At 38.8% G+C, this 27,297-nt stretch overlaps 1 protein-coding gene across 1 annotated transcript in view; it reads left to right on the top strand.

The window, feature by feature from the left end:
- The window catches only part of ROS1 (ROS proto-oncogene 1, receptor tyrosine kinase), a 127,099-nt gene that overhangs the window by 27,606 nt on the left and 72,196 nt on the right, over positions 1-27,297 (top strand). The window contains 7 exon segments of the mRNA XM_073219445.1: positions 1,870-2,366; positions 3,688-3,900; positions 4,931-5,041; positions 6,213-6,391; positions 8,228-8,419; positions 21,651-21,751; positions 26,823-27,037. Of these exon segments, the coding sequence (XP_073075546.1) occupies positions 1,870-2,366; positions 3,688-3,900; positions 4,931-5,041; positions 6,213-6,391; positions 8,228-8,419; positions 21,651-21,751; positions 26,823-27,037 (1,508 nt within the window).

The raw sequence follows: 27,297 nt of genomic DNA, 5'->3' as shown, positions 1-27,297 counted from the left end.
GTCTGTTGGCAAGAACCTCTGGGAAACTTGCTTGCTAATGAAACATTATGGTGTGAGATGAGCCAATCTATGTATCTTATTTTGAATTTAATTAAATCCAGGCAAAGTTTTTATTCTGTAGAGCTACAAGGAAATTTTTCTTATACTTGATCCATAATTTCTCCAGTTTTAGTAGTTTTCTCTCTCTCCTTCTTAGTACAATGTACATATGTGGGAAAGACCTCTTTTCTGGGACTCAGAGACTTGGGTTCCAGTCTTGGATTCGTCACAATTTTATGGCAGGACTCATGGTCTCATTGCCTCTTCAGCGCTCTCCCCAGGAAGCCGTTCCTACCTCCATTTCTTCTTTCTGTTGCACTGTTTCTTTTGCTGAGCAATTCAATGCCAGTTCGTTTCTCTGGTCTGGTTCTCACACTTATCAAGAAGCTGGTTTATCGAGAATATTGCTGATAGTCACCTGAGGACATAGGACTTGATGGTTAATAACAAGTAAAAATTTTCCATTATAAAGAACTACTTTTCCCAAATAAAATGGACACATTTTTAGCTCAATTGTGCCACTGAATTGCAGTAGGACCTCAAGCAAGCAAATTCATGTCTGTGACCTTTGTTTTATCTATCCATATGGGCAAGTCACTAGTGCCCAGTTGGGTTATTCTGAGGGTGAAATGAATATTCTCTGAGAAAATATTTTGTGACCTCCAAATGCACATATGTGTGAAGGATAAAATGTAAGAAGCTGTTTGGGGGTTATAATTAAATATGACCAGATAATTGTAGGTTAATAACTAATAACTAAGGTCAGTGTTTGTAAGATTACACATTTTCTTTCCTGTAGGAATAAAGTTGCTTTTGTTTTGAATGGAAAAAATAGCCCATGTCAATCTTTATTCTCATAAATTGACCTTGAAAAAAAGACTTTGTTATAAATTTAAAATCAAGATTTTCTATTCATACATGTACCTAATTTACTAGAAATTATTTTATCTTAGGTTCAAATGTATTACTGAATTATAGAATATATTTTAAAAACCCTGTAATACAGGGCAAGTCCTTTGGACTCTCTGGATATTGTTTTCCTCATTTGTAAAAGTCCAAGATCCTATGAAATGCAACATTGCTGGCAATTTTACAAAATGACTCATTCTGAGGATAATGAACTTCACCCACTAAATCAAAATTCTTCAGTGGCTCCCTTCTCCTGACTGGTGGGTGGTTTCCCAGCTGTTTTACTCACATATTGGGTATTTCTTCATTATTTGTAAAATGGTAGCTCTGTTGCCCCACTCAATTGTAAATATTAAAAGGAAGCTTAGACCACTGCAATTGCAAAGTAGATGTGGCAAATATTCTTTGTTGCAAAAAAATAACTGTGTGGTTTGAAAAAATTGACATAAATATTTTTGCTTTCTTCCATTTCATCATTCACAATGCATGGGGAATTTATTGACAGGAATAGACTTAAGAATCTGTGCATTTGGAGAAAAGTGTTTTATAATGAATAACATGTTCAGCCATGTGGTTTTTATATAAAATGTTTTCCTTTAAGAGTTGGCTTCATTAGAAAAATCTTTAAAGACCCTTTATATTCTTAAATTCTATGATTCCTTAAAAAGGCACCTATAATAATTAGAAGACTAAGCATTTTAAGTAAAGTTAAAGTTTTCTGATGTTCCAACTTCTAACTTAGAAGAATAGTGCATATCTCTAGTAAATTCCTTTACCCTTTTGCACCTTGGGAAAGCCTGTACTTAGTGACTCGGGAGATACATGGTTCTGATTGCCCGGCAGGATAAAGCTATGGGCTTACGAGGTTACCCATCCACCCTTCCACTGAATCACACGAGGCTTCTTTTGTTCCTCTGTCAGGTATGTCTTCTACCTCCTGAGAGACGGCATTTACAGAGTAGATCTCCCTGTGACGTCTGGTTGGGACTCAGCAGCCAGCCGTATTGTGGAGAGCTGCACATTACAGGACTTTGTAGTAAAGCCACAGTCCAAGCGAATCATTTACTTCAATGATACCACCCGAGTCTTCATGTCAACATTTCTGGATGGCTCTGCTTCCCATTGTGTCCTGGCTCAGGTCCCCTTTGCTGATGTGAAGAGCTTTGCTTGTGAGAACAATGACTTCCTTGTCACAGATGGAAAGGCCATCTTCCAACAGGACTCTTCCTCATTTAATGAGTTCATTGTGGGATGTGACCTGAGCCACATAGAAGAATTTGGGTTTGATAACATGGTCATCTCTGGCTCCTACACGCAGCCACACCCCCTGCCAGGCTGCCTGCAGCAGCTCTCTGTGCTGTTTGGCTCCCACCAGGCCCTCGTTCAGTGGAAGCCACCTGCCCTCGCCATAGGAGCCAGTGAGTGGCCTCTCCCCAGTGTGGTTACCCACCTCCCCGGAAGGAGAGGGAAGCTCGACCTGGTGACATTGCAACTCAGTTTTGAGAACCTATATATGATTATTTAGGTATCAACCAAAAGTAATACTTAGGCCCAAAAAAGTGTCTGTACATTTGTTCTGCACCTGCTAATTTTACATTAGGAGGATCTCTGTATTTCTCAGGTATATGCCAACAGAATGGTTCAAACATTTATTGAGTGTCTACTAGGAGCCAGACACTGACATTTTAGTCTGAGTGAACGTAATAGCTAGGAGGATAGAGTGCTTAGGTTGAGATTTTGTATCCATTCAGATCTTGCATGAATGTGAGCAAGTCCCTAAAGCTCTGTGAACCTGAACTTCCATCTCTGGAGAGACAGTGTGTGTGATGGCTAAGCAGGTGGGCTCTGGAGCCAGCCTGCATGGGTTCAAAGGCTGGTCTTGCAGTTTATTAGTAGAACCACACTGGGCAAGTTAGTTAACCATTCTGTGTATCAGTTCCCACTATTGGAAAATAGGAATGTTAAGTGTATCTTTCTATGGGGTTGTCATAGAGATTAAATTAAGATGGGTAAGTAGAACACTTAAAACTGTCTAGTACAAAGGCTAGCAAACTTTCTCTAAAAAGAAACAGATAGAAATATTTTCAGTTTTGTGGGTCATATGGTCTCTGTTACAGCTATTCACTTCTGCCCTTGTAGTGTGTAAAGAGCCATAGATAATATATGAATGAGTAACTGTGGCTGTGTACAAGTACAACTTCATTTACAAAAAGAGACAGTGGGCCAGACTTGGCCTGTGGGCTGTAACTTGCCAATCCCTGGTTAGCAAACATAGCCTATTTTTAACTTTGAGACAGAAGTTAATTATGCCTGTTTGCTGTATATATGTCAAAGATGGCTGAAAATTAATAGGCCTTTTTTTTTTGTATTGTTTGGGTTTCTAGGAGGAAGGTACTTTATAAACACTAGAAATAGTGCTAGAGATTCATCATTTGGTTACACCTGGTGATGTTATTGAAAAACCTCACTGACAATTCTATGCAGCCAAGCATACAGCTTTGACTGAATAGCGTCCTCCAATTTGTTGGCAGTTATGTGTCCTTCAATGGAGCAAATGAGTAGCATGATGGAATGGACACTGTCTTAGTCATATGGTCAATACTGGAGATTAGTGGGGTAACAGGTGTAACTGCTCAATCACCCTTCCGTTCAAGATGAGGCTGTAGGTAGGTGACAACCCTTTGTTTGCTCTTGCTGATGTCATCCTGATCAGAAATATTGTTTAACTCTTCTGGTTAGGCCCTTCTGCTTGGCAAAACTGGTCTTATGAGGTGGAAGTGTCAACCCAAGACTTTCCTGAAACCACTCAAGTTTTCCCTGACATAAGTGGGACTTTGCTGAATGTACCTGAGCTGCGGACTGCTATGAAATACAAGGTTTCTGTGAGAGCAAGTTCTCCCGTGGGGCCAGGCCCCTGGTCAGAGCCCTCAGTGGGCACCACCCTAGTCCCAGGTGAGGAAGGGTTCTTGATTTGGGGACTAATTCTGTCATAAGAGACCTACTCTCTTTGTTCTTAAAAATTCCTTGCCTTCAATGTGTTGAAGAAACTAGAACAAGGGAGCATTGCTGCCTGGAGTGTGGGCTTCATGTGCATTAGGAAAGCAAATAAAGCTCTTTATGATATTTAACTTATGTTTCTAGCCTACTACTTTAAAGTTTTCAAGATATTTTTGAGGAAACAGTATTTTCTTCTTTTCCCTGGCTTTCTTCTCTATGAAGCAATAGCTCCCCTTAAACTCTGAAGGCCACGGTGAGAGAAGTTGAGGGGCTATGGACAATGCTGAATTCCATCTTGGGTGAAAGAAAATGGAAAGATAACTGTGCCATTTACAGTGCAGTTGTTATCACAGTTACTTCTGGGTGCTCTGAATGGGACCACGGCAACTGGCAGCCAACGGAGGAAAAATTCTGCCATGACCATGACATTGCTATAGAGGAGACATCACCACTATTTCTCTTCACATTCAATGTCACATATTTACATAAAAACCAGAATGTATGTTTAATATGTAGATAAGCAGATACAATTACTCATATTGTCACACAGTAAACCTTTGAAGAATGCCAGGGTTAGGGACATGAAACCCCCTGTGCAGGCCAAAAAGCTGCATACAACTTTTGGCTTCCCAAAACTTAAACTAATAGCCTGCAGTTGACTGAAGTCTTACTGATAACATAAATAGTCAATTAGTACATAATGTGTCTGTGACATGTATTATATACTGTATTCTTACAATAAAGTAGAGAAAATATTTCTTCAAACTGTTGCAAATCTCCAAAAAGTTTTCCGAAATATTTATTGAAAAAAAACCACCTGTAAGTGGACCCATGCAGTTCAAACCCATGTTGCTCAAACGTCAACTGTATTTTTCATAATGTTGATATCCTTTTACTTTATAAAGGAAATCTTAGGATATAAGATGAGTGCATTACAAAGTATGCTTTCTGTGATATTCCTTTTAATTCCCTTTTTACCAAACAGCTTTGGAACCACCATTTATCATGGCTGTGAAAGAAGATGGGCTTTGGAGTAAACCATTAAATAGCTTTGGGCTAGAAGAATTCTTATCCTCTGATATAGGAAATGTGTCAGGTAAACACCAAGTCCCTTGTTCACTTGGATGACAGGTTTCTACTCATAAGGCTTCCTAAGCTATTCAATAAATCAGAAGAGCTGAGTGTTTTGGTGTAGGTTAGTAATGAAAGGAAAATATATTAACTGAACTGTACTGCCAGTGATATGACTAAGAAAATGTCAGCTCTCAAGTAGGAATGCTATTTATTATTTTATAAAATGTGAAGTTATTTATTGATTTATGCCTATTTCAGGAAGCCTTTGATATATGTCTCATTTGTTTTAACCTATCACTGTTGTCTCATGGTAGCAGCCTATCTTGTTTCACTAAGACAGCCATACTTTGTTTTTCTGGTTTTCTAAAAAAAATTTTTTTTAATTTTGGTATCATTAATCTATAATTACATGAGGAACATTATGTTTACTAGACTCCCCCCTTCACCAAGTCCCCCCCACAAACCCCATTTCAGTCACTGTCCATCAGCATAGCAAGATGCTGTAGAATCACTACTAAGACAGCCATACTTAAGCAATTTATTAAGTTTGCCATAAGACTAAAGCAAGGAATGGCTGCATGGAGTTCTAAATAAAGTGTAAGAAAGAATTTCTTGACAAAGAGGATTATTAAGTAATGAAAGGGTGAGTTTTCCTGGCAGACATTAGAATGAAGAAAAGCCCTCATTCTAGCATGGTATAACAATGATCTTGCCTGAAGGTAATTTCTCTAACTAAGAATACTGAATCTATTTGCTTGGCTATTAAAGACACAACAGCATTTCTAACCAACACAGGAGTCAGACTTAGCAGGTGGTGATAGAATGAAGGGTGCTTTGGAGTTGGCTTGAATCTGTGAGGCCTTGAGCACAATAGATGATCTCACTGAGTCATGAGTTCACCATGTCAAGAATGGGGATAATTCCTACTTCATAACTTTGTTTTAGGAGTTAAATGAGGTATGGAAAGTGCCTGGAACAATGTTTGGCAAAGAGCAGATACTCAGTGAATATTAGTTCCTCTCACTGGTCTCTGAGGTTAAGATTTTGAGATAACAGTGTTGAAGTAATCTAGTGAATATCTATAGTAGGATGTGCTTTAAAATCACATTGAGGTATATAGGCGATTTGTTTACTCACCATGTTTATGCTGTCATCTGTGAAAAATAACTGCTACCAATTCACTTTGTTTTGAGACATGGATTGGTATAACAACAACCTCTACTACAGCGACATGAAAGGTGATGTTTATGTGTGGCTGCTGAATGGGACGGATATCTCAGAGAATTACCGCATACCCAACATTGCAGGAGCAGGGGCTTTAGCTTTTGAGTGGCTGGGTCACTTTATCTACTGGGCTGGAAAGACATATGTGGTAAGTTAAAGCTCAGCATTCTGGTTGTTCAAGCACAGAGTCCACCCACTTAGTAACTTCCATGTTTCCATACTTGTGTACTACCTAGGCTATTATTTATTTAATCTGTGCCTCCTAACCCACTCACTTTTTAATTAGAATGCATTTATGTGCAAAGGAAATTTTATATCACTATTTGGTGTACTAGTTATATATTTTCAATAATACCTTAGAATAAATATATTAAAATGTTCACCTGTGGGTCAGTGTCCCGGAGGACAGTGGCACACTCCAAAGTCGTGATTAAAGGAAACCAAACAAAGGAACTGTTTTCAGAGGTGTGGACAGGGCGAAGGAAAACTAGCAATGGATGGTGAAGCATGCCCTGGGCTTGCAAGTGTGGGAGGATATACCACTTCCAGGGGTAAAGGGGGTTGGGGGAAAGAAGGACCTGTGAAGGGTGAAACCACAGGAGTTGTGGACATGACACACAGCCACTGCCAAATGTATGGTCTGACAAGGAGCGATCTGGGGGAATAAGTACTCCATTCCCTCTTTCCTTGTGCCTTCCAGTTTTCTGCCTATGCTTCCATTGGTTGAACCTCTCTGGAAGCCAGGGAACAGGGAGTCCAGTGGATGCAGTCTATAGATGTCAGCTTCCGGGGTCACAGAGTACAGGGTTGAGAGGGTGCAGAGTGGGTCTGGATGCAAAATGAAAACATCCTGCACGTTGGTGGAGTGGTACACTTTTAAGAGAAGGATGGTTAATGATGAGAACACTGGTTTGACAGATCAAGAAATATGGTACTGAAATCATTTTCTGATCAGGATAGCACTTGTTGTCCATTCATTTATTCACTCAGTAATCATTTGTCTTTACCGATGTGCTGAGAACCTTGAGGACAGGCATAGTAGGGAATATAGAGTAAATAGTAGATACAAATCTGCTATTCCTAGAAAAACATCAGCTATTCACATACAAAAAAATGCATCCTTTTATTGTGTAAAATGCACTGGTTTTTATTATGTTCAGTGTTGTGCAACCATCTCCCCTTGTCCCTGCTCTTTTGATGAGATAAAATACATATACAAAATAATAGAAGATGCATGCAAAGCAATGTGTTTACAGGTAAAGCAATGTTGTATAGTCTGAAATCATAAGTGCCAATGATATGCAGGTAGAATGGAGTTGAGTATTAATCAGAGAACACTCTCTAAATCAGGGTAGTTTAAAAACAATTTTTAAGGAGGATGTGAAAGACATAAAAATTGGTTTCAAGTATTTGCTCTATCTCTTATGAAACTATTTAACTCCAGGAAATATTATTTAACTTCCTTGAACTCAATTTACTTGTGAAAAAGTAGGTTATAGAAATCCTTCATACTGTTAGGGTTACAAGAGCTAATATTATAAAAAATTAAAAGAGCCTGACATATAATAGCTACTCAATAATGTCAGTAATTAATATTTGGGCAACACACTGATAGAGGGGAGCAAGGAGAGGTGTCATCATTTATCAGGATATACACATCTTCAGGGGTTCAATCAAACACATTCTTATCTAGAAGTGTTTCAATTCTCTGGGTGTATGGTTAGGAAGTGTAAGTATTTTAATTCAAAATGAATTGACTGCCCTTCCCTTTAGAGACAGCAAAAGAAGTAAGCTCAATTGGTGTCAGTGCCATGACTGTCTGTCATGTTTCCAGGACTTTGCATGCTACCCAGCACTTAATGCTAAGAAATATTTGTGGTGGAATGAATGATGAATGTTGCAAATTACTAATTGCAATAAATTATTCAGAAATAATGATCTCACTTGAAAAATCATTAACCAGCCGTACACTCATGTTTTGTAGATACAAAGGCAGTCTGTATTGACAGGACACACAGACATTGTGACTCATGTGAAGCTGTTGGTGAATGACATGGTGGTGGATTCAGTTGGAGGATATCTCTATTGGACCACATTATACTCAGTTGAAAGCACCACGCTAAATGGGGAAAGTTCCCTTGTACTACAGGCACAGCCTTGGTTTTCTGGGAAAAAGGTGATAAATCAAAAATAAGATCTGATCATTTAATAATACTAACTCATGCTATTGTATCCATAGGACAATACTGTTTCTGCTTATTGTGAGTAAAGTAGAATCTGAAAGGAAGTCCTGTTAGCAGTAAGATCTTGATATAACCAAAATTTCTCTAAGTCTTACTTGATTATCATAACTGATTAAATAAAACAAAATAAAGTATGGAGATTTTTGTAGTTTTCTTTATCTTGAATGAACCCATGCTTAAATGCATTTTAATTTCTTACTTTTCTTTATTGTCTTTGGGAATTCTACTGGATATTTTAGAGCTTCCTGTTGGACAATGACAATAAAAATTATTTTATTATTTGCAATCAATTTTGGGTACTGCATGCTCTAAAGATGATGTGACCCCCCTGGGCAAATTACTTGACTTCTCTATGTCTGTTTCTTTATCTGAAAATGGGTCTATTAATACTTGTCCTACTTCTTAGGGTTGCTGTTAAGATTAACTGAGATAATACATAGGAAGTACTTAGAATAGTTTCAGGCACCTGGGAACTGTTCAGTAGTTAAGCTCTTATTATTGTAAATGAGCCTGAAAAATCCACCTGACATAGGAATTTTCTAAAACTAATGTAAGTATTACTTCCTCAAATTCTGGAAGCAATATCTATTTTTCTCGATCCTGTTTAGTTAACCTCTTGCTATCTCATTTCTGAATTTTGTTTTTTCTGATCATATATACATCTAGGAAACTTAGAAATTATGGAAAAGCATGAAGAAGGAATAAATCATTCATACTATTTTTCTACTTAGGGTATTCTTTAAATTTTTTCTTTTTTTTTTGAGAGGGCATCTATCATATTTATTGATCAAATGGTTGTTAACAACAATAAAATTCTGTAGAGGGGGATCAATGCTCAATGCACAATCATTAATCCACCCCAAGCCTAATTCTCGTCAGTCTCCAATCTTCTGAAGCATAACGAACAAGTTCTTACATGGTGAACAAATTCTTACATAGTGAATAAGTTTTTACATGGTGAACAGTACAAGAGCAGTCATCACAGAAACTTTCAGTTTTGATCACGCATTATGAACTATAAACTATCAGGTCAAATATGAATATTCGTTTGATTTTTATACTTGATTTATATGTGGATTCCACATTTCTCCCTTATTATTATTATTATTATTATTTTAAATAAAATGCTGAAGTGGTAGGTAGATGCAAGATAAAGGTAGAAAACATAGTTTAGTGTTGTAAGAGAGCAAATGTAGATGATCAGGTGTGTGCCTGTAGACTAAGTGCTAATCCAAGCTAGACAAGGGCCACAAAACATCCACGGATGCAGAAGATTTCTCTCAAAACAGGGGGGGTGAGGTTCGAAGCCTCACCTCTGTTGATCCCCAATTTCTCACCTGATGGCCCCCCTGCGACTGTGCCTATCTTAGGTTGTTCCTCCCTTGAGGAATCTTACCCGTCTCTTAACCAGTCATATTCCGGGGCCATACAGGGAAATGTAAAGTTGGTAACTGAGAGAGAAGCAATATTGTTTGAGAAGGTTAGCTTTTTACTTCTTTGCAGATTTATGCCCTGTGGCTTCTATGCCCAGCATTTGTCTTGAGGTATCTTTACCACTTGGAAGAATTATGATACTCAGTAAATTCAATATGAGGCACGATTTCTATTTAAGGGTTGTAATTAGGAAGGAAGAAGAAAAGCTATAGAAGTAGCAGGCGGAAGAAAACATGGAAAGATTGATTATTTCTTTGACATATCTTCTTGTAGAGTAACTTAAGCATGTATAGGTTTTAAACTACTAATTAAATGCGCACACACATTAACATAATATGAATACAGTAACATAACCAAAGCAGACCTATAATTACCAGCCATCTCAAGTGAAACCAAGAAAACTTTTTAGGCATCCTAGGCATTTGTGAAAATTTATCTATGATATGATGGATATTGTCCAACTGAACTTGAGTAGTCTGAGAGAAATCAGACAAGTTAAAACAACCCATTCCTGGGAACTCTTCACATCCCATATGTTCTTTTAACAGTAGATAGTCTGTAGTTGTAAGATTTTGGAGCGCTACAACTTGCACTTCTCCTAATTCTTGGTTGAGTTCCGACAGTATGGATCCAGTCAAATTTGTTGTTTTACTGTATGCACAGGCCAGCTTAGATATCTCCTTCTTTGTTCCCATGGCAAGTCCAGGAACTGGTGGGATCAATGCAGCTACAACTGTAGCAGCACCTGGATCTTTGTTGAGGTTTTTTGATGATCATCTTCTGGTATGACTCTTCCAGAGAGTGCTGAAGTTGGAAGTTCTTCTTCATATCGTATCTTAGTTCATTTTCTGGGTAGCCCAATTAGGCTTTGATCTTCTGTATAAACACAAACCGACCCTTTGCCCACACTTTGTTTTGCCCTTTATATCATTGTGTAGAACTCATTGGAGGTCACCACACAGGAACTGCCTTTTTTTTTTGTTATCATTAATCTACACTTACATGAAGAATATTATGTTTACTAGGCTCTCCCCTATACCAGGTCCCCCCTATAAACCCCTTTACAGTCACTGTCCATCAGCATAGCAATATGTTTTAGAATTACTACTTGTCTTCTCTGTGTTGTACAGCCCTCCCCTTTCTCCCACCCCCCCATTATGCATGCTAATCTTAATACCCCCCTTCTTCTTCCCCCCTTATCCCTCCCTACCCACCCATCCTCCCCAGTCCCTTTCCCTTTGGTACCTGTTAGTCCATTCTTGGGTTCTGTGATTCCGCTGCTGTTTTTTTCCTTCAGTTTTCCCTTTGTTCTTATACTCCACAGATGAGTGAAATCATTTGGTATTTGTCTTTCTCTGCTTGGCTTATTTCACTGAGCATAATACCCTCCAGCTCCATCCATGTTGCTGCAAATGGTAGGATTTGCCCTCTTCTTATGGTGGAGTAATATTCCATTGTGTATATGTACCACATCTTCTTTATCCATTCATCTACCGATGGACATTTAGGTTGCTTCCAATTCTTGGCTATTGTAAATAGTGCTGCAATAAACAAAGGGGTGCTTCTGTCTTTTTCAAATTTGATTGCTGCATTCTTAGGGTAAATTTCTAGGAGTGGAATTCCTGGGTCAAATGGTAAGTCTGTTTTGAGCATTTGAGGAACCTCTATACTGCTTTCCGCAATGGTTGAACTAATTTACATTCCCACCAGCAGTGTAGGAGAGTTCCGCTTTCTCCACAGCCTCGCCAACATTTGTTGTTGTTTGTCTTTTGGATGGTAGCCATCCTTACTGGTGTGAGGTGATACCTCATTGTAGTTTTAATTTGCATTTCTCTGATAATTAGCGATGTGGAGCATCTTTTCATGTGTCTCTTGGCCATCTGTATTTCTTTTTTGGAAAACTGTTCAGTTCCTCTGCCCATTTTTTAATTGGATTATTTGTTTTTTGTTTGTTGAGGCGTGTGAGCTCTTTATATATTTTGGATGTCAAGCCTTTATCGGATCTGTCATTTACAAATATATTCTCCCATACTGTAGGGTTCCTTTTTGTTATATTGATGGTGTCTTTTGCTGTAGAGAAGCTTTTCAGCTTAACATAGTCCCACTTGTTCATTTTTGCTGTTGTTTTCCTTGCCTGGGGAGATATGTTTAAGAAGAGGTCACTCATGTTTATGTCTAAGAGGTTTTTGCCTATGTTTTTTCCCAAGAGTTTAATGGTTTCATGACTTATATTCAGGTCTTTGGTCCATTTTTGAATTTACTTTTGTATATGGGGTTAGACAATGGTCCAGTTTCATTCTCCTACACATAGCTGTCCAGTTTTGCCAGCACCATCTGTTGAAGAGACTGTCATTTCCCCATTGTATGTCCATGGCTCCTTTATCAAATATTAATTGACCATATATGTTTGGGTTAATGTCTGGAGTCTCTGGTCTGTTCCACTGGTCTGGGGCTCTGTTCTTGTGCCAGTACCAAATTGTCTTGATTACTATGGCTTTGTAGTAGAGCTTGAAGTTGGGGAGTGAGATCCCCCCTACTTTATTCTTCTTTATTAGGATTGCTTTGGCTATGAATTTTTGAATTATTTGTTCCAGTTCATTGAAGAATGTTGCTGGTAATTTGATAGGGATTGTATCAAATCTGTATATTGCTTTGGGCAAGATGGCCATTTTGACGATATTAATTCTTCCTAGGCACAAGCATGGGATGAGTTTCCATTTTTTAGTGTCCCCTTTAATTTCTCTTAACACTGACTTGTAGTTTTCAGAGTATAGGTCTTTCCCTTCTTTGGTTAGGTTTATTCCTAGGTATTTTATTCTTTTTAATGCAATTGTGAATGGAATTGTTTTCCTGATTTCTCTTTCTATTGGTTCATTGTTAGTGTATAGGAAAGCTACAGATTTCTGTGTGTTAATTTTGTATCCTGCAACTTTGCTGTATTCTGATATCAGTTCTAGTAGTTTTGGGGTGGAGTCTTTAGGGTTTTTTATGTACAATATTATGTCATCTGCAAATAGTGACAGTTTAACTTCTTCTTTACCAATCTGGATTCCTTGTATTTCTTTGTTTTGTCTGATTGCCGTGGCTAGGACCTTCAGTACTCTGTTAAATAACAGTGGGGAGAGTGGGCATCCTTGTCTAGTTCCCGATCTCAGAGGAAAAGCTTTCAGCTTCTCGCTGTTCAGTATAATGTTGGCTGTGGGTTTATGATATATGGCCTCTATTATGTTGAGGTACTTGCCCTCTATTCACATTTTGCTGAGAGTTTTTATCATGAGTGGATGTTGAATTTTGTCAATTGCTTTTTCAGGATCTATGGAGATGATCATGTGGTTTTTGTCTTTCTTATTGTTGATGTGGTGGATGATGTTGATGGATTTTCGAATATTGTACCATCCTTGCATCTCTGGGATGAATCCCACTTGGTCATGGTGTAAGATCCTTTTGATGTATTTTTGAATTCGGTTTGCTAATATTTTGTTGAGTGATTTTGCATCTATGTTCATCAGGGATATTGGTCTGTAGTTTTCTTTTTTGGTGGGGTCTTTGCCTGGTTTTGGTATTAGGGTGATGTTGGCTTCATAGAATGAGTTTGGGAGTAGTCCCTCCTTTTCTATTTTTTGGAAAACTTTAAGGAGAATAGGTATTATGTTTTCTCTGTATGTCTGATAAAATTCCGAGGTAAATCCATCTGGTCTGGGGGTTTTGTTCTTTGGTAGTTTTTTTTATTACTGCTTCAATTTTGTTCCTGGTAATTGGTCTGTTTAGATTTTCTGTTTCGTTCTGGGTCAGTCTTGGAAGGTTGTATTTTTCTAGGAAGTTGTTCATTTCTCCTAGGTTTCCCAGCTTGTTAGAATATAGGTTTTCATAGTACTCTCTAATAATTCTTTGTATTTCTGTGGGTCTGTTGTGATTTTTCCTTTCTCGTTTCTGATTCTGTTGATGTGTGTTGACTTTCTTTTCCTCTTAAAAAGTCTGGCTAGAGGCTTATCTATTTTGTTTATTTTCTCAAAGAACCATCTCTTGGTTTCATTGATTTTTGCTATTGTTTTATTCTTCTCAATTTTATTTATTTCTTCTCTGATCTTTCTTATGTCCCTCCTTCTGCTGACCTTAGGACTCATTTGTTCTTCTTTTTCCAATTTCGATAATTGTGACATTAGACCATTCTTTTGGGATTGTTCTTCTTTCTTTACATAGGCCTTGATTGCTATATACTTTCCTCTTAAGACTGTTTTTGCTGTATCCCACAGTAGTTGGGGCTTTGTGTTGTTGTTGTCTTTTGTTTCCATATATTGCTGGATCTCCATTTTGATTTGGTCATTGATCCATTGATTATTTAGGAGCATGTTGTTAAGCCTCCATGTGTTTGTGAGCCTTTTTGCTTTCTTTGTAGAGTTTATTTCTAGTTTTATGCCTTTGTGGTCTGAAAAGTTGGCTGGTAGGATTTCAATCTTTTGGAATTTACTGAGGCTCTTTTTGTGGCCTAGTATGTGGTCTATTCTGGAGAATGTTCCATGTGCACTTGAGAAGAATGTGTATCCTGTTGCTTTTGGATATAGAGTTCTATAGAGGTCTATTAGGTCCATCTGTTCCAGTGTGTTGTTCAGTGCCTCTGTGTCCTTACTTATTTTCTGTCTGGTGGATCTGTCCTTTGGAGTGAGTGGTGTGTTGAAATCTCCCAGAATGAATGCATTGCATTCTATTTCCTCCTTTAGTTCTGTTAGTATTTGTTTCACATACGCTGTTGCTCCTGTGTTGGGTGCATATATATTTATAATGGTTATATCCTCTTGTTGGACTGAGCCCTTTATCATTATGTAATGTCCTTCTTTATCTTTCATTACTTTCTTTATTTTGAAATCTGTTTTGTCTGATACTAGTATTGCAACACCTACTTTTTTCTCTCTGTTGTTTGCATGAAATATCTTTTTCCATCCCTTGAGTTTAAGTCTGTGCATGTCTTTGGGTTTGAGGTGAGTCTCTTGTAAGCAGCATATGGATGGATCTTGATTTTTTATCCATTCTATTACTCTGTGTCTTTTGATTGGTGCATTCAGTCCATTTACATTTAGGGTGATTATTGAAAGGTATGTACTTATTGCCATTGCAGGCTTTAAGTTTGTGGTTACCAAACGTTCAGGGTTAGCTTCTTTACTATCTTACTGTCTAACTTAACTTGCTTGTTGAGCTGTTATAAACATGGTCTGATGATTCTTTATTTCTCTCCCTTCTTATTCCTCCTCCTCCCTTCTTCATATGTTGGGTGTTTTGTTCTCTGCTCTTTTTAGGAGTGCTCCCATCTAGAGCAGTCCCTCTAAAATACCCTGTAGAGGTGGTTTGTGGGAGGCAAATTCCCTCAACTTTTGCTTGTCAGGGAATTGTTTAATCCCTCTTTCATATTTAAATGATAATCGTGCTGGATACAGTAGTTTTGGTTCAAGGCCCTTCTGTTTCATTGCATTAAGTATATCATGCCATTCTCTTCTTTCCTGTAGGGTTTCTGTTGAGAAGTCTGATGATAGCCTGATGGGTTTTCCTATGTAGGTGACCTTTTTTTTTCTCTCTGGCTGCCTTTAATACTTTGTCCTTGTCTTTGATCTTTGCCATTTTAATTATTATGTGTCTTGGTGTTGCCATCCTTGGATCCCTTGTCATGGGAGTTCTGTGTACCTCTGTGGTCTGAGAGGCCATTTCCTCCCCTAGTTTGGGGAAGTTTTCAGCAATTATTTCTTCAAAGACACTTTGTATCCCTTTTTCTCTCTCTTCTTCTTCTGGTACCCCTATAGTGCAGATATTGTTCCATTTCGATTGGTCACTCAGCTCTCTTAGCATTCTTTCATTCCTGGAGATCCTTTTATCTCTCTCTGCATCAGCTTCTCTGCATTCCTTTTCTCTGTTTTCTAGTCCATTAATGGTCTCTTGCATCTCGTCCATTCTGTTTTGAAGTCCTTCCAGAGCTTGTTTTATTTCTGTATTCTCCTTCCTTAGTTCTTGCATATTTCTCTGCAAGTCCGTCCGGATAGTTATGACTTTTGTTTTGAATTCTTTTTCAGGAAGACTGGTTAAATCTATTGTTCCTTCTCAGGGGAAGATGTAGCAGATGCTGAAGCTGACTGGGTTAGTCTTGTCTGGATCAAATTTTTTTGCCTTTTCATGTTGAAAGGTGCTATTGCCTGTCAGCTGGGAGAGCCAAACTTTCCTCTTGCTACTGGCCTTTCTTTACTGGGACAACTGCAACCCCTAGTGGCTTGTGTTGGGCAATTGCATGTAGACTGGGTCTTTGTGTCTTGCCCGGAGGTATGGAGGAAGCTCCCTTGCTGAGAGCGTGGCCAGCCTCAGGCTGCTTCTCTGCTTTGGCAGGGCTCCAGAGGAGTAATGGATGGGGGGCTGTTTGGCTGTTTACCTCCGTGAAGGGTCTCAGAGCTGTTGCCCAGGGGGTTAGTGCACCCGGGTTTCCCTGGAATTTCCAGCTTCTGGACTGTGACCTGGGTTGTTTCCATCCAGCTGTTGCATCCCTGTCCCTTTAAGACTTTCAAAAAGCACTCGCTTTTCTTTGTCACAGGGGCATCAGCTTCAGTACCCGCTCAGAGGTCTTGTTGCCCTGTTTCCTTAGTTTCCAGCCCTCCATGCATGCACTGTGTCTGCACTCTGGTGCAGATGGCTGGGGCTGGGTGTTCAGCAGTCCTGGGCTCCCTCTCCCTCCCCGCTCTGACTCCTCTCCTCCCACCGGGAGCTGGGGTGAGGGGCGCTCGGGTCCCACCGGGCTGGGGCTTGTATCTTACCCCTTTCACCAGGCGCTGGGCTCTCACACGTGTGGATGTAGTCTGGGTGTTGTCCTGTATCTTCTGGTCTCTCTTTTAGGATTAGTTGTATTTGTTGTATTTTCAAAAATATATATGTTTTTGGGAGGAGATTCCCACTGTCCTACTCATGCTGCCATCTTGGCTCTGCCTCAAATTTTTTCTTTTTTTAAAGTTTTTTTTTCTGTTAATAGAGATAAATTACACATAATGCAAATATAACAGGTCATTTATAAACAAACAAATTGTTGAGTCACTTGATCCCCAAGTCTGTAAGATATATATGGGCTATAATTTCTAGGATATTGACAAAGAAATGACAGTAGAATGTTCTTGGGATGAAAGGGTTATACCCAACTTTATTTCCATGGTGGCAGGTCAATCACTAAAATCTTGTTCACTCAGAGTGAGTCTGTATGCAGCAAGCTGGTCTCTGCCTCTGGGCCTCTCTGCCTGCACAGCCGTCCTCTGGGCCTCTGTCCTCGGTGCTGCCACCACTCTAGCCTCTGCTCTGCTTTCCTGCAGCCTTGCAGCTGTGCCACCATGTCACCCAGAGCACTGGGCAGAGCTCTTTATATAGAGTTAATAACAATGTATTGCCCACACATGTGTATTGAGCTAGCCAAACAGGGCCAGGTGAGAATCCTGGCCACAGGAACTTTTGTTTTATCCACACTCCACCCCTCCAGGATTCTTTTCTCTCAATCTATGTGCCCTCAATCCTCTGCAATGGTCCTTGTGTGAGAAAGCTCGAGCAATGTAACCAAATTCCATAATAGAGGCTGTGACAATATACAAATAACAAAAATTACAACAAATTATAATTACCCTAAAGCCTGAGGAGATCCATGGCCACCAAGTGGTCATCCTGGCTGTATTCAAACCAGTTCTACTTGAAGGAGTTAACCAACAGGACCATGGGTGGGCCTTAACAATAACCACCTTCTCCAACCTCTCCAGCAGAAAGTCTTGTAGGCACACAGCCTGATCCTGTTGCTTTATCTCTGCCTTCTGCTTCATCCTCACCAGTCAGAACTGCTGCTCCAATATCAATTTCCACAGATCCAGTCTACTTTCTTTCTTTCTGCTCCTGCCTTTTCAAACCAACCCACATCTGGGTCCTCGTGACCTTTACAGGGCCCTTTAAATTCTTCCTTCAAGAAGCAAACCATATTTCCTTTTGTGCTGGAGCCTGAGGATAGAAGAAGAGCATGGAGTGCTCCACAACCTGAGGAGGGGGCTGCACCTCTCTTGCAAGAACCTGTGGTTGCTGAGTCTTTCTGGATTTCCACCAGTTTTCAACTGGGTGGGGTCTCAACCAAGGAGAGGCCGATGCCTCTGGCAATGGCAGGACCTCCATCCGCATCCATTCTTCAGACCTCCGCTCCTCCATTTCTGGTGCTGATGGCTCCACTACATCCTTCTTACAGCACTTGGAAGCCTGTGTGCTGCTGCTTCTTGCACCACTTCTTCTCAGGCCTCTTCCTTTGACTGCCCCATGGCACCTGGAAACCTGCACTCCCATACTGCTTCTTCTTGTGCTGTTCATTCTAAGACCACTGCTCCTTCTTGTGCTGCTTCCTCTCGGGCACTTCATAGTGACAACATTTCAGTCAGCTTTCTGTTGGGGTGGACTCCAGTCCTCCACCCCTTCACAATACCACATTTCCACAGGGGCACACTTGAATGTTGTCCCTGTCCTTAGGTGCAGCCTGCTGAAACACTCCTTCCATGAAGGCAGCTTGTTTTTTTCCTTGGTCACCAATGAATCCTGCCAACTATGCCAATTGTCTTGCCAATGGGTTTCAGCCTCAGGCAAGTTCACTATGGATTCCATGTGACCAAAGAAATGAGAGTAGAATGTTCTTGGGGTGAAAGGATTATATCCAACTTTATTTCCATGGTGGCAGGTCAATCACTAAAATCTTGTTCACTCAGAGTGCGTCTGCATGCAGCAAGCTGGTCTCTGCCTCTGGGCCTCTCTAGCCACACAGCCATCCTCTGGGCCTCTCTGCCTGCATGGTCTCTGTTCTTGGCGCTGTTCTGCTTTCCTGCAGCCTTGTGGCTGTACCACCATGTCATCCAGAGCACTGGTCAGAGCTACTTATATAGAGTCTATAGCAATGCATTGCCCACACATGTGTTGTGAGCTAGCCAATCAGGGCCAGGTGAGAATCCTGGCCACAGGAAATTTCATTTTATCCACAGATATTTAAAGAGATCTTACGTGCAAATATGGACATTTAAAGGAAATAGAAATTTACATACTCTATCCAGAGATTAATCATTCCTGTCAAACAATGATGAGATCCCTTACTTCTATTTTGGAGCCAACTGAATCTAAATATAAGGAAAGTTTATTTTTTATGTCTACATAATAAATGTTAGGGGCAAACACTTCTTTTTTTTTTGGTAAAAGCATATTAAAGATAATATTATCTCAAGAGTAACTTACTATTCACTCCCTGGGACTTTGTTAATAATTTCTGCTTATTGCCCCAGCCTGGTTGAGAAATTCCACTGAGGAAAGCTCTGGGGTGGCTCTGGAGACTTTTCCATAAATGAATGGGTCATTAGATTTCTCAGAATGTTTGGGGAAATATACCATTCCTTAGATTTCCACTCCAAATCCTCTCAAGGCTGGTGAATGTTGCTGCTTGGACAAACCTGTGTTCTGGTTCCGTGGTTCTGATGTCTTAGCCATTTGTATCATTAATGGTAGTGGTTGAAAACAACATATTGCATGGAGTAAGCTCTCTACCTCATTATCATTCCTTTTTATATGTTACAGATTTATCATGGAACCACAAGATACTTTGCAATCAACAGGTATAATAAAATAGCCAGTTATTTAGAAAGATGTATGATATTTGTGTGATGAAAAGAGAGAATAAAGTGAGATATTCATCTGAAGCAAAGAGATACTTCTACCACATCTGATGTGTTGGGCTCATAGTATATGGAACATTTTACCACAGGATTAAACTTCAAGGTTTTAGTTTAGATCATACATTGGATTTTTTTCAGTGTGTGAACATTATTAGACAGCAATGACCCAATGCCTAAATTTTACTTACAGCTTGAATGGTTGGTTGTATTCCAGCAAAGGGAATTTCAGAATCTCCTTTTAAAGAGATAAAATAAAGTTAATCTGTAATTTAGAAGACTCTAGTGCATCTCACTATGAATAACCAAACAAGATTAACCTGATTTCACTTTAGCTGAAAAAATACTCAACAAATTTCATTTAGCCTGAAGCAAGGACAGGATTTAACTACAAAAGGTTGGAAATTCAGAGAATAGTTTTTTTTTTTTTACCTTTTGGGAAATGAATAGGTTGAGTTTTCTGAAGATAAAGGCTATGATTTATATGATACCTGAAGGTTCTGGTAGCCAGTGCCTCAGGGTTAATTGTTTGTAGCAGACCTTGAGTCACCTGCTAGCAAATATTTTTAGTTCTTGGATACCTTTATTGTATTTTTTTTTTACATTTTTCACTGGCTTATCATTTTTCCTTATGTAATGCTGTGTCTTGCTAAAGATGTAGTCATCTACTTTAATCTTAACTGATGTATCTCAGTGGAGAGATTCCACTACTTACGGACAGATTCCTGGCAATCTCAGCTTATTTGAAAAATACTATAAAGCCAAGTGAGAAAAAAAAAACTCCTTTGGAATGTAACTTTTATTTCATGCACTCTTTCTCACAGGGGAAGCAGTCTTTTCTTAGGCCTCTCCTAGACAACTGGGCACAAAATTAAGATAATGGGTTGTAAAAAGAAGACAAGGAAAGAGTAGTAAGAAGTGTTTTTCAGATGTCAGCTGGATATAGGACTTTATATACACATGACTCTGTAGGGAAAATGGAAGTTCCTATGGACAAGATTCTCACCTGACCCTGATATACTTACCCACTGCACATGTGCAACATTCACAGGTGCATGCTTACACACGTGTTGGCAATGTGACATTACTGACTCTATATAAAGAGCTCTTCCCAGTGCCCTGGGGCTTCCAGGCAGTGGAGAGGTCCGGAGGTGGACAGGATTCTAGCACTTGATCTGTTATCATGAGAATAAATCTGGGTATAAACCCTTATATACCCCAAGAACACTCCAATGTTATTTTTCAGTCTCACGGAATCCACCATAAACTTGCCCAGGGCTGAAACCCTTAGGTGAGACAGACTCTATCCAAGCATGACACATATCAATTATAATGCAGGGTTTTTATCCCTGTGTGTATTAATTTTTAAATGTATCAGAATATTTTTGGTTATAATTAACAGCAAATACAATTCAAAATGGTTTAAACCATTGGTTTTCAAACTTGGTGGCACACTGGAATTATCTGGGGGAATTTGAAAATGTACTGGAGACTGGGTTTCATCCCGGGAGAATGTAATTTAATAGGATGCGGCCAGGGAATTGAGATATTTAAAGAACTCCACAGGTGAGTCTAATGTGCAGCAATGTTTGAGAACAACTGATTTAGACAACAATGAAATCCATTGGCTTATGTGGCTGAAGAGTCCAAAGTTATGGCCAGCTTTAGGCAAGGCTTGACACGTGGTGCAAAGTTCCTGACTCACTGGAACTGGAATGTGGTTGAGAATTTATATTTGTAACAAATTCCCAGTTGATGCTGCTGCTGCCGATCTGAGGGTCATACTGTAAGAACCACCTGAGCTAAGTATACAGAAGTGCATAACAGATAACCCCTACCTTGGGGGGTTTTAGGAAGCAAGTATTACATAAAATTATATAGCCATTTTTCACATTTTTATATTCAGTGAAAGGTAAAAATCCACTAGTTTGTTATTCCAAAGAGGATATTAAAGAGAAATCTATACCTTAAGTGTGACATATTCACAAAGGTATCCTTCACACATTTATTTGATTTGTTTTCTTATTTTATTTCTGTTTAGGTTATTGCTCTAACTTTAGACCTCAGTAATGGGCTCCTGTATTGGTTGGTCCAAGACAGTCAGTGTATTCACCTGTACACAGCTGTTCTTCGGGGTCAGAGGTAAGTAATATCCCATAAAGACAATTAATTGAGAATCAGGGAACAACTTGCCCCTCAGTTATAAATAATAAGCATGAGAATTCATTCTTTCTATAAACATTTACTAATTATCCATCGTGTTGCAGGCATTGTACTTGTAGGGAAAGACAAGTTTGTAAATAACTAATTACAATAGAATGTGGTGACTGGATAGGGTATCAAGAGAGTACAGCAGAAGAATGCTCTTCACAAGTCCAGGAAACAGATAAGGTTTTCTGCAGCTTAACAGACTATACATTATGGAGTTCAGGCAATAATCATCCTATATGTCACATGTGAAAACTGGAGAGTGGAAAGAACCACAAGATTTATCTTCTTGATCTGTGTCCTCCAACTTAACCCCCTTGTTATCTCTTTGGCATCTCCACATCCTCCATATTGGTATTGTCAGATATTTTTTCTATACTTTTACTTTTTAAAATTAGGTATAATGTACATAATGTAAATGCTCAGATCTCCAGAATTCCATTATATCAGCTTTGTTGAATGCATTTTTTAAAGGTATTATTGATATACACTCTTATGAAGGTTTCACATGAAAAAACAATGTGGTTACTACATTCACCCATATTATCGTGTCCCCCCATACTCCACTGCAGTCACTGCCCATCAGTGCAGTGAGATTCCACAGAGTCCCTATTTGCCTTCTCTGTGCTACATTGTCTTCCTGATGATCCCCTCACATGATGTGTGCCACTCATAATACCCCACAATCCCCTTTTCCCTCCCCCATTCCTTCCCTTTGGTAACCACTAGTCCCTTCTTGGAGTCTGAGAGTCTGTTGCTGTTTTGTTCCTTCAGTTTTGCTTTGCTGTTATACTCCACAAATTAGGGAAATCATTTGGTACTTGTCTTTTTCTGCCTGGCTTATTTCACTGAGCATAATACCCTCCAGCTCCATCCATGTTATTGCAAATGGTGGGATTTGTTTCTTTCTTATGGCTGAATAGTATTCCATTGTGTATACGTACCACCTCTTCTTTATCCATTCATTTGCTGATGGACACTTAGGTTGCTTCTCTATCTTGGCTATTGTAAATAGTGCTGTAATAAACATAGGGGTGGATATGTCTTTTTGAATCTGAAAAATTATAATTTTGGATAAATTCCTAGGAGTGGAATTCCTGGGTCAAATGGGATTTCTATTTTTAGTTTTTTGAGGAACCTCCACATTGCTTTCCACAATGGTTGAACTAGCTTACATCCCCACCAGCAGTGTAGCAGTGTAGGAGGGTTTTCCCCTTTCTCCACATCCTCGCCAGCATTTGTTGTTCTTAGTGTTTTTGATACTGGCCATTCTAACTGGTGTGAGGTGATATCTCATTGTTGTTTTTGTTAGCATTTCCCTGCTAATTAATGATGTGGACCAACAGGTCATGTGCCTGTTGACCATCTGAATTTCTTCTTTGGAGAAGTGTCTCTTCATATCCTTGGCCCATTTTTAATCAGATTATTTGCTTTTCAGTTGTTGAGGTGTGTGAGTTCTTTATATATTTTGGATGTTAACCCCTTGTCAGATATGTCATGTACAAATATATTTTCTCATACTGTAGGATGGCTTTTTGTTCTGTTGATGATGTCCTTTGCTGTGCAGAAACTTTTTAGATTGATATAGTCCCATGAGTTCATTTTTGCTTTTGTTTCCCTTGCTCAATGAGATGAATTCAGGAAAAAGTTGCTCATGTTTATATACAGGAGATTTTTGCCTATGTTGTATTCTAAGAGTTTTATGGTTTCATGACTTTCATTCAGGTCTTTGATCCATTTCAAGTTTACTTTCATGTATGGGGTTAGACAGTAATCCAGTTTCATTCTCTTGCATGTAGCTGTCCAGTTTTGCCAACACCAGTTGTTGAAGAGGCTGTCATTTCCCCATTGTATGTCCATGGCTCCTTTATCATATAATAATTGACCATATATGCTTGGTTTTATGTCTGGGATCTCTAGTCTGTTCCACTGGTCTATGGGTCTGTTCTTGTGCCAGTACCAAATTGTCTTGATTACCGTGGCTTTGTAGTAGCGCTTGAGGTTGAGTACCATAATCCCCCCAGCTTTATTCTTCCTTCTCAGGATTGCTTTGGCTATTCGGGGTCTTTTATGGTTCCATATGAATTTTAGAACTATTTGTTCTAGTTCATTAAAGAATGCTGTTGGTATTTTGATAGGGATTGCATTGAATCTGTAGATTGCTTTAGGCAGGATAGCCATTTTGACAATATTAATTCTTCCTACCCAAGAGCATGGGATGGGTTTCTATTTGTTAGTGTCCTCTTTAATTTCTTTCAAGAGTGTCTTGTAGTTTTCAGGGTATAGGTCTTTCACTTCCTTGGTTAGGTTTATTCCTAGGTATTTTATTCCTTTTGATGCAATTGTTTTCCTGATTTTTCTTTCTGCTAGTTCATCATTAGTGTATAGGAATGCAATAGATTTCTGTATATTAATTTTGTATCCTGAAACTTTGCTGAATTCAGATATTAGATCTAGTAGTTTTGGAGTTGATTCTTTAGGGTTTTTTATGTACAATATCATGTCATCTGCAAACAGGGACAGCTTTAGTCTCAGGGTGGCAGGTTGAGTGCTGGAATCACATCTGCCTCTGTGGCCTTCACAATCTGTTTTCATCTCTGCCTCTGGGCAGAGCACTGGGCAGAGCTCTTTCTGTAGTAACACTAACAATAGTGGCTCATTGCCATCGGGTGTGTGGGCATTAGCCTAGCAGTATTCCAATTACATCATCAAGTATTTAGGGTCATGTGAGGATCCTGGCCATAGGAACTTCGATTTTCCCTACAAGTCTTGTACATCTTTCATTAAATTAATACTTAAGTATGTAATGTTTTTTGATGCTTCATATGGAGCACTTTAGGATGTGTGTAAGTGCTGTGAAACTGAGGATGCATACTTTTTCATCAGATTTTCTAGAGTCTAATTGTATAAAGGCCAAGAAGTCCTGCTTTATGAACACAGGTCAAGATTACTTTTAGAATCAAATGCAATTTTGGGTGTTTGCTGGAAAAACTTTATTACCAGTATAACAATATATCTGGCTTGGATGTTGAGTAAGGTACTCCTATTATTAAAGTTCAGGCATGTTTAGTTAAGTGAGGATTGGTTCTGCTGCTTCAAAGGATCCTACATTCTTGCTATTCTCTCCACCTGATATGTTTCCCAAACTCAGTTCCCTTGGTTAATTTGTGTTTGGACTGCATGGCTCAGCTTAAATGTTGCTTTCTAAGAGAGGCTTTTTCTGGCTAGGCCTCATTAGGTCTCCCTGTTAAGGAACCTACTCTATCTTTCCTTTTACAGAACCATTCAACAGTATAGATTTTTGCTCATTACCTGCCTTTTCTGCTAGGTGTATATCCTACGAGGGCAGTGATTGTATTGCCTTATTAACATTGTATTCCTAGTGGCTATCACAGAACCAGGAACATAACATTTGTTGAATGAATGAACAGATGAATGAAACCTCAGGGCAGTAACCTCCCTGACCTCTATATATATATCATGCTTCCTGAATGGTTTATCATTTTATGATTTTTTTGTTGTTGAATTTTGATTTAAGTCCAGCTTTCCCTGTTGCTGGGGACTGAAGGTTTGAAGTACTGACCTCCAGAAAGTGAGGAGGTTGGGGTGAAGTGGTACTCAATATCAGAGGTCACTAATTTTTGGGTTAGCCCCCAAGATTTCCACAAGATGGTAGTCTTCAGATACAAATGAGGGGGCATTCCAAGCCAGTGGCAACTTAGGGATATTCAGTCTCACCCTGCATAGAAGTCTGTCACGTGAACTTTTTTGGGAATGGGAAACAAACACACACCCTGTGAGCAAGTCTAGCATGAGCACACTCACGGGATGTATGCTGTAGCAGCCCTGTGGGTGGCCCAGAAGGGCCAGGCTTCTCAGGCCAAGTGCGTCTCATCCAGTGGACTTCCTTCCCTCTGGAATTTGGTTTGACATCTCATGAGGTTAATGAAAAGTTCTAATGAGAAGTGGAAACAACAAAGTGTAAAATTAGACAAGTGAGGGAAAGTATAAAAGGCAAACTGGATGCTGTCTTCATAACTGAGTAGGTATGAGTAAATAGTATTTTACTAGAAAAAGGACTATGGGAATCATACTAGTGAATATGCTTCATTATAAGATTTACAATTCCTGACTATGATCCTCTGAGGTAGCTTCAGTTTTCTCAGGAGGTATTATGAAATTTTGAAAACAGAACTTTTATTTATTTTGATTTGAAATGCCATACTTTATATTTTATGAAGAAGGGAATATCAGCACTTTAAAAAGATTTAGAGAAATCACTAAAAGAAAAATAATGAAAAAAAAAAAGTCAAACCCCCACTCCAAAAGGCTAGAAATCATTGAGATCATTTTTATTAAGTAGTAGGCAACTGGAATAGTTTTAGAAACAAACAGATTTTTAAGGTCAAAATCATTGTAAAATTCCTGTCACTGAAAAACCTGTGAAAGTAATTTAAACAGTAGTCTGTTTACTTGAATTCTCTGGTGTGAAAGGAAAATTTTGTCTAAGCTATAGAAGTTAATACATATCATTGGAACAACAGACAGTTGTGAATAATAATAAATAATAAATATAAAAATAAAAATAAATAATAATAAGGTGAAGGACTCACTGGGCTAAAATAATGAATTACAAGTAAATAAGATGACTCACCAAGAACTGGAGGAAGGCATGATTATGAGGAGAAACCAATCAGCATGTTGTGCCTTTGCTGTAGGGAACTACCAAAAATCAACAGTGTTTTTATTTATTAAAACTTGTGTAACACTCTTGCCATTGCAATATCATATGAATAGGAAAAGCCCTAGAAAGTTTGCTTTAGGTATACCTTGAGAAAAATGTAAAAAATGAACTTAATATGAAACTAAGAATAATGACAATTACTGTTGTAAAGTATTTTCTCTTTGTTTTCACATACACAAACATACATTTTCTCTAGTACTTGAATGTACCACCCTTGTCTCACTTAGGACACACACATTAATTGGTGCCATATTTCAGCAGCGTTGGGGATACTAACATCACAGAATTTGCAGCCTGGAGTATTTCTGAAATTTCCCAGAATGCACTGAGGTACTATAGTGGTCGACTCTTCTGGATCAATGGCTTTAGGATTATCACAGCTCAGGAAATAGATCAGAGAACCAGCGTCTCTGTTTTGGAACCTGCCAGATTTAACCAGTTCACAATTATTCAGACATCCCTCAAGCCTCTGCCAGGTACAACATTTTATTCTTGCTTATCCTATATCTTCCATACTTTCTGTTAAATGAGTGTTTAGCTTGGGATTTTTTTTAAGAGGAAAAAAGGTTTAACAGTTTCTGTTGGTTTGCTTGTAATCAGTTTACTCAACACAAATTTAAAGCCTGAAACAAAAAGATGATCTTCAGGATTTATTAAAGGAAAGGAAACTCGTTTTGTTACTAATTATTTGTAATTTCTATTACTTTTCTTTGTTTCCTTTGGGTGAATTGATAAT

Source organism: Manis javanica, chromosome 13 (assembly GCF_040802235.1).
Source record: "Manis javanica isolate MJ-LG chromosome 13, MJ_LKY, whole genome shotgun sequence".
Classification (NCBI taxonomy): Eukaryota; Metazoa; Chordata; class Mammalia; order Pholidota; family Manidae; genus Manis; species Manis javanica.
The sequence above is the reverse complement of the archived record's forward strand: the minus strand, read 5'-3'. Positions and strand labels throughout refer to the sequence as shown.